The sequence below is a fragment of the Durio zibethinus genome, chromosome 11 (genome assembly GCF_047325235.1).
Source record: "Durio zibethinus cultivar Kanyao isolate XHJ-2024 chromosome 11, ASM4732523v1, whole genome shotgun sequence".
Taxonomy (NCBI): domain Eukaryota; kingdom Viridiplantae; phylum Streptophyta; class Magnoliopsida; order Malvales; family Malvaceae; genus Durio; species Durio zibethinus.
In genome coordinates this window covers 21429319-21442039 of record NC_143172.1, presented here as the reverse complement: position 1 = coordinate 21442039, position 12721 = coordinate 21429319, and the positions used below count along the sequence as shown (strand labels likewise).

The following is a 12721-nucleotide window of genomic DNA, read 5'->3' as shown; positions in this document are numbered from 1 at the left end:
CAAGCAAGTCTAAGGACGATAAAGTTCAAAGACATGCCTTTGAGAAAACAAATTGCCCATTGGAGTTTAGAGTTTCGATTACCAACAACATGATGGATGTTAGGGGTTTGCAAAAGAGTTGCCCAAACTTGATGAGAGAAAAGACATAAGGAAAAAGATGATTTCTGGATTCTAGATTAAATCCACAAAATAAGCAATTTGTGCACACAATAGTTGAGATTTCCCAATTTAAGAGTTACTGAAGAGTAAAAAGTCTATCTAGGATTGCTGCTAACTTAGCAATGAAAAATATTTAGGCACATATAGAGGAAATCAAATAACTCTATGCCAAGAAACAATATGCTTCTTTGGCATGATATCCTTTCAAGCACTAGCAATAGAAAAAATATTTAAGGGATTAGTTGTCCAAACAACTGTCATAACATTCAAGTTTACGAACCTGACGCTTAGATAAATTTTAAAATTAAAATAGGAAGTCGCTACCAATCTTTTTTGTTAGGTGTGATAGGCCACCTAAAAAATTTATTTTTTAATAAAACCTTATAACTAGTTAAGGTTTATCAAAAAGACAATTTTTGATCTTTGAAAATACAGTTGGGTTTGAAAGTATGGTTATGCATGAGGAAAGCTTAGCACCCCTATAGTGTCCACTTTAAAAACTATATCAATTAATCATATGTTATCCTTTAGCATTGATAAAAATGGTTTTGACTTTAAATCTAAAATTAATTCCTTGAATTTCATTTATTTCCATAAAATCTCATTTTTGTATTTCTTTGTAAATGCAAATCATTTTATTTTGGATTAAAGTGGAAACTTTTGGTATCGGAACATTTTTTAAACTTCTCAATATCTAAGTGGAATTTCGAAAACATTTTTTTATCTTAGAATTTCCATGATAATCTAACAAAATGAAGATAATATTCTTGATAAAAGATAATGATTGAGAATTCCTTCAATATCTAGATAAAGTGTCAAGAATTATTTTTACTTGAAATATTATCTTATTTTATTTCTAAAACATTTCTTTTTCTTATTTTTGAATAAAATAAAATAAATAATGTGAATGTAAAATAAAATGCATTAATGCAATAAAATATGTTATATAGAAGACAATTAAAAATGTAAATGTATGCAACTGATTATAATGGATAAATATTATCTTATTTTATTTCTAAAACATTTCTTTTTCTTATTTTTGAATAAAATAAAATAAATAATGTGAATGTAAAATAAAATGCATTAATGCAATAAAATATGTTATATAGAAGACAATTAAAAATGTAAATGTATGCAACTGATTATAATGGATAAATAAAATGCAAATGCATGGAAATGCAATATGGATTTAGGGTTTGGGGTTAAAATTTATGATTTGGAAAAAGGTTCACTTTATGGGATTTGACTTTTTAGGGTTTAAGTTTGACTAAGGTTTAGGGTTTGACTTAGGGTTTAGGGTTTGACCTAGGGTTTAAAGTTTAGCTAGGGTTTAGGGTTTAGTTTTAGAGTTTGACTTGGGTTTACGGTTTTACTTAGGGTTAGGGTTTGATTTTAAAGAAGGTTTAGGGTTTTAGAATTAGAGTTTAGGGTTTAGTGTTAAGGCTTATTTTTGGGTAGGTTTATGGTTAAGGTTTAGGCTTTAGGGTTGGATTTTGGGAAGGTTTAAGGTTTTGGAAATCATAATTACTAAACACCCTCTCAAGTACCTTATATCTACTAAGACTTTAAAAGCAAGTTTAATAATCATGATTCAATATCCTAATTAGGGATCAATATGTAAGTAAATATATTAAAACAGTGCATAAAAATGCTCATGACATTTAAATGTTAAACCTAGTATCAAACTAATGTGCAAATGATGCATGAGATTAAACTACCATGATGATCACATGATAAGAACAAATCAACAAACACTTGGAAAACATGGTAAAAGACCATATTTTTTTTTCATCAAACATTTAGAGAATTCCTATGATACCATTTTCTTATTTCAAAAATTTTCATCAAAAATTTAGAAAACATACTTAGAGAACTATTTTTATTGTCAAAAGACTTTATTCAAGCATTTAGAGAACTTTCAAAATTGGAAAATCTAAAAAAAAAAAATTTTATTCACAAAAATACATAAAATGAATGAATTAAGTGGTAAGAAAACATAACCACAAAGCTCTAACATCATAAACATGCCAAGATAAGTAAAACAAAGCAAGGAAAACATCAAAAAGTCAAGAGGAAGTTTTGGCCTTCTACGTCGAGAGCTTTTCTTTGTGGTTTCATGGCTTTTTTTAATTCCTTTTTCATTTCAAAACACTACCATTAGTTTGGTAGAATGAAAATAATGGATAAAGAGAGAAAGTAGAAGAGAACAACCATGGGAAAATGTTGTCTCTTTTTCAACAACATTAAACAAGGAAATAACTACATACATAAGTATGAAGCTAGCATGGAAGAATACATGAAAGAAAAATTATCATTCCAAGCTTTCAAGAAATTTTTTATTTTTTTATTTTTTCCTTTAGTATTGCCACCCTTTTTTACCAAAAGTTCTCTATTCAGCCCTACAATATTCTACTTAAAAAAAAAAAAACCTCTAATGTTGGCCAATAAATCAAATTTCATCTAATGGTCGAGAATGGTTTGTCTTTTTTTTACTAAACTTGGTGACCAAGTATGCAATGTGGATCATTAGATGGTTGTACTCCAAGATCTACAGGTTGATATCATTTACAACACATTGTTTTGGTTAATGTGGAGTTATCTTTGAAGGCATGTAAAATTACAAATTTACCTTTGAGCGAACTAGGCCTTTTTCATGGTTTTCTTCTGATTTTTTCGTTCTAATATTGATCCCTTGACTTTAATTTGTTGAAAAAAAAATGAAAACGGTGTCTTTAAACTTGAATTCCTACCTTCACCCAAAATTCGACCTTGTTTTGACCATGTTTACTAAAATGCCCTGAAAAAGTGCTTTTAGACTTTTGTAGCTTGTTTGAGGTTAAAATTTAGTTTTTAAGATCTCAAGTCACAATTTTATTAAAATTAAGTAGTTTCAAGCAATATATCACTTGATTTTAATGGTTTAACTCAAGTTTGACTAAGTTTGACTAAAGTTTAACTGAATGGTATTTTGGTCAAAATCTAAGTTTTGTTTAAACCCATAGGTTTCTTAATTAATTTCTTTCAAAATTCTACCATATGACCAAGTTTGACCAAATGGGCCTAGGCTTGGGTTTGATTGAATGGCATTTGGTCAAAATCCAAGTTTTGTTCAAACCCATTGGTTTTTTAATTAATTTCTTTCAAAATTTTAATATTTGATCAAGTTTGACCAAATGGGCTTGAGTTTGGCTAAAGGTGGCAAATTGACCCGTTTAGGTTGACTCATATCAAATTGGTTTTGGATTCGAATCATGCAGATTTGATCATTTTGGATTTGGAGATTTTCGGGTTAGATAATTTCAAACTCAAGCCTTTTTGGGTTCAAACAATTTTAGATACAAATTATTTCTTGTTCGAATTATTTTGAATTTAGTTCGATTCGAGTTGAGTAGGCCTAGATGAATCCAAATAGTTTTGAAATTTTATAAGTTATAGAATTTTTTTTTATATAATTTCAAATGTAATAATTAATTTTACTTTTTAAATAATTAAATAAAAATATGACAAAAATACTGAAGTTAAAAATTTTTTGGTTTTAAATTTTGAAACAATTAAAGTCAAAATTAACTATTTGACTAAATGTTCAATTTAGAATGTTAAATAGTATACATTAAAATATTATTATTTAATTGGCTTAATTTTAATAATCAATACTTAGAAAATTTGAATAATCATGATATGATATGTAAAAATTAATTGATATAGTATTGATTTAATTTTCATATTTGATCATTTTGAAATTAACATTAGATTAAGAATATTTATCAATTATCAATTGGTCAATATAATGTTGATCAATAGTAGATATTATAACAAAAAGTATTAACCTCATTTACAAACAAATATTTAATATAAATAATTGATCAATTAATAAGTTCAACCATATATCTATTTTATTTTTGGTTTGTATATGAATTATTATATTAATATTACCATGTTAATTATAATCATATACAATAATTGATCAAATGTTCCATTATAATATTGAATAAAAAAAATCATATACACCAATTGACTTTAACATAATAACATTGGATATATTCATATATACCGATTGATCAAAATTCACAAAGTTGAATAGTAAACAATATTAAAATAGCACTAATTTAATCATTTAACATTAACATAAATATAATAACATTGGATATACACCAATTGACCAAATATTCAATTGAAATGTTAAATAGTAAACATTATTAAATTAATTAATATAATGCTAATAACTATAAACTCAACGAGTGTAGTTACTTAAATATAATTAATCTTAATATCAATTAAGTATAAAAATTAATTGTATTAAAACTATTGCTAGTATAATATACTTCTAAATTATACTTTTAATTTACTATTGATAGTAATTAATTCTATTATCACCTTAATTATACTTATAATATATATTAATAAATCAATTATACATCAAATTAAAATAAATTTTTTATCTAATATTAAACTTAAAAAGTAAAAAATGTGAAAAAAAATAACAAAAATTAAAAGTGATGGCTTTCCCAATTTCATAATACCCTCCAAACGAAAATTTCCAATTTCACAGTCCACTCCAAACAACAAATTTTGAAACCAATACTATATCCTAAACTCTCAAGCGACCCGTTGTTTAACCTTTTCGTTATTATATTTCAATTTTAAAAACAATATGTTTTAATTTATAAAATAATATTTTATTTTCAAGAAAATTTAATGTTTTAAAACGTTTAAACACTAAGAAAAATATAATCTAAAGTTAATTTTGTGAATAGTGGGATTAATGTTTTCTTTAAAACATCAAATTCAATCAAATGTTAAAATTATAATATATTTTTATATTTGAATTATTGTTAGATTAAATTTAAAATTTAAATATGGAATAAATTTAATAAATAATATATTTTAAATGATTATTTCTATAATGAAATTGAATTTTAAATTAACGATATTATTTATTTTTATTAATAATTATTGAATACAATAAAGATAATATTAAAAATCGTTTGATATTCATATTTAATATATTTCAAAATTAATATTACTTCATATTCAAATTTAAAGATTCAATACTAATTTTGTTGATGATAAATTATTAATATAATTATAAATAATAATAGTTTAAAATTTTTACTTAAAAAATGTTTATCATTTATTTTTATTATTTTTTAAAAACAATCATAATTAGTTTTTTTGGATTATAATTTATTTTAATGAGTTTCGAACAGGAACGATCTCAAATTCAAATCACTACGAATTTGGGTCATGACAGGTTAAAATTATGTTGGTGTCAAACTTTTTTTAAGTTTACATTTTTTTGAATTGAAAATTTTCAGATTTTGGTCTTTGACTTTTCTTGATCAATTCGGATCAATTTAATTTCAATCATGAATTAAGTCGAATAAGTTTTCAGGTTTAAATTAATATTTTTAGTTTTAAGTTTGATTAAATTCAATAAAAAATTTGATTGAAGAATTTTCAAAGTTTTTAGACATGTGTTTGACTAATGGTTCCGATTTCAAACAAGTGCAAAACTTTTCTCATAGATTTTGTCATAAAAGTTCATATTTAATCAAGTTAATTTTTAGAACTGATTTTGACTTTATGTTGACTTTCACATTTTCTTTGAATATTAAATCTAAAAATTAACTTGTTTGGTAGACTAAAAATACTTGGTGAGGTTCAAAACTTTTTGAAAAAGGCTCGTATCATGATTTAAAATATAGAATTTTGATTGAAATATGTATGAATAAAATTAAATATCTATAACAACAAAATTAGGTTTTATAGTGCTAGAAAAAAATAATGCCACATACGGATATAGCTATAGCTTTTATTTATTGATTTGTAAATAAATTTATAATTATTTGAAACAAATCGTGTTTTTTCTTTTTAATGTTGTGAAAATTAAAGTTTATAGTTTTTCTATAAAGGTTAAAAATTTATTGAATATTAAAATCCTATAAATCATATAACTTACCAATGATATCCAAAACTTTTTAAAAATGAAAAAATTAATGAAAAAATTTTATTTAAAAATCATTTGAAAAAAAAATGTTAAGAGAAATCCCGTGCAAATAGAAGCTCCCTAATATTTATGTAACTAGAATTAAATGTGCGCTTCGCCTTGAGATAATTTTTTATTTTTTAAAATTATATTTTAAATATGAGAGAAATAAAATTTTTATATTAAATTTTAATGGATGACCACATAGAGATAAATATAAGTGTATTCATTTGTTAATATAAATTAAAAATTAATTAAATATAAATGTAATTTTTATTAAATTAAAATATTAAATAATATCTTATTAATAAAATACATATAGATAAATATAAATTAAATAAATAATAAAATATATATTTTTATATATTTCAAAAAGGGTTAAGGCAAGCATTCCAAACCTAATCTAAATTTGAGCCAAAATTTTCAAAAAAGTAAAATTTAATTTAATTTTTATTATTTTTAAAAATTATATTGATTGAATTGTGACGAATCAAAACTCCTTGAACATAGATTAATTTGTAATCCTTACATCCATTAATTTTTTTCTTTACAAAATTTATCTAATAAAAAATTTTAAAAAATAAAAAAAATGACAAAAAAAAAGTTAAATGAAATAACATGTGAATTTATTAAATTAAAATATTAAATAATATTTTTTAAAATATATAAATATAAAATTAAATAAATAATAAAAAAATATTTTTCATATATACCAAAGCTAAGGTGTAATATTCAAAATTTTACTCTAACATGAATTCAATTTAAAAAATAAAAAAAACTTAATCCAATTATCCCAAATTAAATGAAAGCTCAAAATTTGATTGAGATTAATCGAAATTCATTAAATACATGTTACTTTGTCATTTTTATCTCAATTAATTTTTTTATTTTTTAAAATTTATTTAATAAAAGATAAAAATTAAAAATTAAAAAAAACTTTAAACCAATAAAGAAAATAAAAAAAAAATAAAGATGTCACATGAACATTTGAGATGAGATAAAATATTTTAAATTCATTTTTAACTTGATCTAATTTAAAAAAAAAAACTCAATCCAATTTTTAATTTTTTTTAAAAAAAATGCAATTACGTTAAAATCAATAGAATAAAATTTGTTTTATCTTTATTTTTATTAATTTTTTATTTTATAAAATTTATCCAATAAAAAAATAATTTTAATAAAAACTAAAGAGAGAGAGAGAGAGAGAGAGAGAGAACGAAGGCGAACCCCACCTTCCTCCATAATTGTGTTCCGTAAAAAAAATTAATATCATTGATGCGTCCGATTCCTATAAAAAAAAAAGAAAGACAACATACTTAACTCAGCGACTCGTAGTCCTAGTAACAGTGCGTGAGAACTGAGAATAGATACATGCCCTTGCCCTTTGTCTTAACTCTTGCCGTAAAGGAAAACAGAGACAGTAGAAATTTAAAAAAAAAAAATGGGTGTAAAAATTGGAGGGCAGATAGAGAAGGTGAATGGAAGAGAACTTTCCTACACTGAATTTGCTGAAAGATACTTAGCCCAAAACCAGCCTGTGGTTTTAACTGGTTTGATGGATGATTGGAAAGCTTCCAAAGAATGGGTTTTTACCCATGGCCAACCTAACCTTCATTTCTTCTCTACCCATTTTTCTAAATCCAAAGTTCAGGTATTTCTTTTTCTTCTTTCTCAATTTTTCATCTTCCTTTTAGACAGGATGGTTTCATTCACTCTTTTTTTGGTTCTTTTGTACACTTGGGGTTTTGGCTGTTTAATTGAATTCTTCCGAATTTATGTACGACTATATGATATTTATAGGTTGCAGATTGCGGTACAAGGGCATTCAGTGATCAGAAAAGGCTAGAGATGTCTGTTTTGGAGTTTGTTAATCACTGGCTTCTTCAGGGTTCTGGGGACAACTTTGATGGTAATGGCCAGTCCGTGCTTTATTTGAAGGACTGGCATTTTGTGAAGGTGCGTTTTTAACCTTTTAATACAAGTTGTTTGTTGATGATTTTTTCGTTGTGGTTCCTCTCTCTTTTTGTTTTTTAACCTCTAATCTTCCTAAATGTCCATTCTCAAGCAGTATCAATTTCAGAACTCATATATCATCACAGTTTGTTAAAATGCTAAACTTTTTGGAGTGTATATTCACCCTCTTTGTTAGAAATTGTTAGTGGCAGTAAAAATTCCTAGGAATGTGGTGGAGTTTCATGATCAATTGTGCACTATGTCAATTTAGTAGAATCAATGCACTTGGATACATCTATGTCAATCATTTATATGTTTAATAGTAGCATATGAGTTTAAGTCTTGGAATTCCTTGGCAGAACAGAATTTCAGATATCCACTGCTTTTTTGCCCTCACTATATGTTAAATAAAAGAGACATAAATGTCAACTTATAAAACTATTTAAGTCAAGATTTGAAGAGACAAGGTTTCTCAAATTATGAAAGATTTTAATGTATCGTTTAGGTCTTTTTTTTTCAGACATCATCTCAAATTGTATGCCCTCCTTTTCTTTTCTTTCCTTTTTTTTTTGTTGTTGTTGTTGTTGTTCATGATGACTATATCAATCTTCTTGTTTCTGTTGTTTATTTTGTGTTTGCTCCAACTTTAAATCTTTTATTTTTCGAAATCTTATTCAATACATGCCCATATTGTGGATACCATTATGAGTTGCTGTTATGCTTTATGGTACATGTATTAGGACATTAACAGCTTAGTTGTCTCAGTTGTTCATACCCTTTTCAATCTCTATGTCAGGAGTATCCAGAATATCAAGCATACAGAACTCCGCCATTTTTCACTGATGATTGGCTGAATCTTTATCTTGACAATTATCGCATGCATGATGATCCTGACTCTTGTCAAGAGAATAACGATTTATGTTGCTCTGACTATCGCTTTGTGTATATGGGAGCAAAAGGTTTGAGTATAGATACAACAATATCTTCTGTGGTTTGATATATAGAAATTTGGATATATACCTTGTCAAATAAAGATGCTTACTGACCATTCTATATTCATGAACTTTTAGTCTAAAGGCAACCATCTAACCATTTAAATCTTTTATGCAGGATCCTGGACACCTCTTCATGCAGATGTTTTCAGATCATATAGTTGGTCAGCAAATGTCTGTGGCAAGAAAAAGTGGCTTTTGCTTCCTCCTCTGCAATGTAATCTTCTGTTTGACAGGCATGGATAACTTGTTCTTGCTCAATATAGTGTTAGACAGGTGTATCTTTGGAGATTTGAATATTGTAGCTTTCTTGGACTTGGTGAAACTACTTAATTAGTAAAAGGACATTTAGTTTTATTAGAACTATAACAACTCTTTCTTTGTTATATATTGTTGTTTCTGGAATCCAAGAGAAGGGCAAGACCCAGTAGAGAAACCTGAAAAAGAAAGAAGAGGCTGATGAGGTGCCGGAGTTTGTCCTTCTCCACTCCAATGCTGAAGTCAGTTAAGGTGCTATAGAGACAGAATAACAGTAAATAGTCTAACTGGGATGTGGTGCTTTACATAAGATGACTCAATGTAATAAGAATTATGGGGTGGTTTGTTGAGTACCACCAGTCTCTTATGCATGATGGCCTTAAAATTAGCCTGGTATGCTGCCCTGAGCTGGTACCTAGGTATGTCTTTTCATATATGGAGCTGGTGGATTGTGCAGCTCTCCTGTAGTTTGATTTTGGCCGATGGATTGGATCTGTGGCCTTGGTCCATATGTTTCGTCTTCTAAAAGTGAAAAGGATTTAAAATAAGGAAAGAGAAAAATTTACCTGCATTTCTTTTATGGATTTGTGATGACAAAGGCATAGGATATTATCATATTCTCACTTTCTGTTATAGCCAATTGGAGCCTACTGCTGTTACAAGAAAGCATGTTCTACTTGTTGCATGCCTTAGTTTCATTATTATTTCTTGATTGCTGTCTTATTTTACTTCAGGAACATGAAAAGCTCTGTATATAATATCTTTGATGACATTAGTGAAACTAAGTTTCCCGGTTTTAAGAAGGTAACTCGTCGTCCTAGAGCTTCAAATTGTGTATTTAATTTCTCTCTTCTGTACATCTTAATCATATGTTCTTATTGTCATATAATATGTGCAGGCTATCTGGCTGGAATGCATACAGGAACAGAATGAAATTATCTTTGTGCCTAGCGGATGGTACCATCAAGTCCATAATCTGGTAACTCAAATTCTTTTTCCTTTCTTTTTATTCTTTTCAACTCTTCTTGTAGGTTATACTTGGAGGTCATGCAATTTAAAAGTGTCCCCAGATGAAGAAGAATAGGCTAGACAAAAAAAAAAAAAAAAAAAAAAAGATAAGGGGAGGAAGGGAGAGGACATTGACCGATGTGTTCATTGGTGGCTGAAGAAGATTTTTCTTCTTGGCGGTTCTAACTTATAAAGAGTGGTAAAAAGCAGTCTTCCAATTATAGGTTCCAAAGCTCCTGTATTGCTGTAGTTTTGCCAAACACTTTAGTCTCAAGCCTCACAGAGATGTCTTTATAGTTTATCTTTATAGCCTGTTATGAATGGCACACCTCTTTTAAAATGTTCTCATGACATGAAGTTTTTCAGGAGGACACAATATCAATAAACCACAACTGGTTCAATGCCTACAATCTTTCTTGGGTGGTAAGTGCAGTTACTACAGAACGGTATTTCACAAATATAAGAGAAACCCAGTTCTTCTATGGAATATGAAGTATATCTTGTTAATTTATTTTTTCTTTCAGTGGGATCTACTCTTAAGAGACTACAAGGAGGCCAAGGAGTACATAGAGGATATCAAAGACATCTGTGATGATTTTGAAGGTCTCTGTCAACGCAATCTTGCAGCAAACTCAGGTACATCATTAATCTTAACAGAAATGATAATTTACCACATGTTAATTGCCAGATTTTTCTTGGGCCAAAATGTGTTTTCATTTTTCCTTCCAGTTGGATTTCATGGCTGAATCCAAACTTTAGTGGAGGGTCTTACTTTTTTTTTTTTTTTGGATAAATGGAGGGTATTTATTAGACAATGAAAAGTTAACTACATGATCCAATGCCATGTTGTTCAGTGATTTTCCTAAAGTCTATGTAGTTGGCAAGACTAAAAGAATGTTGATTCTGCAGCTTGCCGGAACTCTATGCCATGATTTTGCAACATACCAGAACTGTCTCTGCTATTTCTACTTGGACAATGATAATTGATATGCCAAAATTGATGTTCTCTTTATCATATCTCATTTCCAAGTTGGTCCTCTTTCTACAGGCATGAATTTTAATGATTTCTTCATCTTCATATCACGCTTTTCACTGGCCAATGTGTTGGAATTGTATTATCTACGTGGTGAATCAAACTCTGAAAGTTGGCATTGGTCTGCTACAGTGCAACATTTTTCCCTAAACCTTGCATCTATACGGAAAATAGCATTAAAGATGAAATCTGAAGGTGGTGTGCAAGGAAATCTTGGCATCCATAATTTGATGGAATCTCTAGGTGATCCTACGTTCCTTAAACTGTCCACTGATTTAGGCAGAATATATGCAGTGATCCATGAACAAGAGAAGTGGAGCTGTACGAAGAAAATTTTGATGGCTGATATTGAAAAGCATGGATCTCAAGTTTGTAGTCCAGACGATCTTGTTAAATTTATAGACTACGCTGTTTCAAATCTTAGTGGAAATTGCTCTGAAAAAAACACTTTGCTGTCTGTATTATATGATGCCCGGCCACATCAAGTAAATTAGCATTTGTAACATTCTTTTTGCTCTATATTGCTGTGGCTTCTGCAAATGGCTGGTTGGTTTTCTAAGGTACATAGGCAAGCATTTCTGTTGTTTTGTTTTCTTTGCAGATCAGCACATGCTGTTAATCGTTCATGCGCTCAGTTCAAATGTGAAGCTGAGAATTTATGGACTCAAGCATATAGAAGCAAGCTTGTGGAATGAAAGTATATGCGGGACAGGAGAATTTTCTCGATTCGGGCCAAGAACGCAGGAAACTTGGCCTAGATAAAGCTGTTTGTTGCCTTGTATCAATATTGATACATTTCATATATTCCTTTAGCATCAATAGTAAAAAAGAAAAATGAAAAAGGGAAATGATCTCTGGCGAGAGTCCAGCTTTTGTGATTCTCTTGCGTTTCTCTGGTTAGTTGCACAAATCCATGTTTTCTTTCTTGCTTTTTGGTGGCAAAGCATCATTTTAATGTCTTTTACTTCGAGCCTGTACCTGCAACTACCTTAATTTTATCCTTTCAATCATTCTAGCTTCTACCTTCAAGCATATTGATGTTCTCTTTATGCTTTGGGCAATTACCCTCAGTGCAAAGTACCTTCCTGAGGGAGACTTACCAAACCTAATGCTAGTATGTACCTTACCTGGAGAGCCATGCGTTGGGCTGGACCCATCGTCGAGCTAGGGCTGGAATGGAGTATAAACAATGGTGAAAATACGAGCTTTTGGCTTGATAGTTGGCTAGGTGGGGGAAAGCTTAGGTCTTTTATGCAAGACACTTTCAACAAAAATGAAGAGGAGATCAACGTTAAGCAATGTCTTGAGGCTCTGGACTATCAGCAGGACTTG

The 12721-nt window shown here is 28.5% G+C and overlaps 1 protein-coding gene across 1 annotated transcript; it reads left to right on the top strand.

The window, feature by feature from the left end:
• The first annotated feature begins 7468 nt into the window (after positions 1-7468).
• LOC111291134 (2-oxoglutarate (2OG) and Fe(II)-dependent oxygenase superfamily protein) lies at positions 7469-11929 on the top strand. Its single transcript, XM_022882734.2, has 9 exons — positions 7469-7796; positions 7946-8101; positions 8895-9057; positions 9209-9326; positions 10083-10152; positions 10247-10327; positions 10723-10779; positions 10881-10992; positions 11405-11929. The coding sequence occupies exons 1-9, from the start codon at positions 7587-7589 to the stop codon at positions 11881-11883; spliced, it is 1446 nt and encodes a 481-aa protein (XP_022738469.2). The 5' UTR covers positions 7469-7586; the 3' UTR covers positions 11884-11929.
• Positions 11930-12721: the final 792 nt, after the last annotated feature.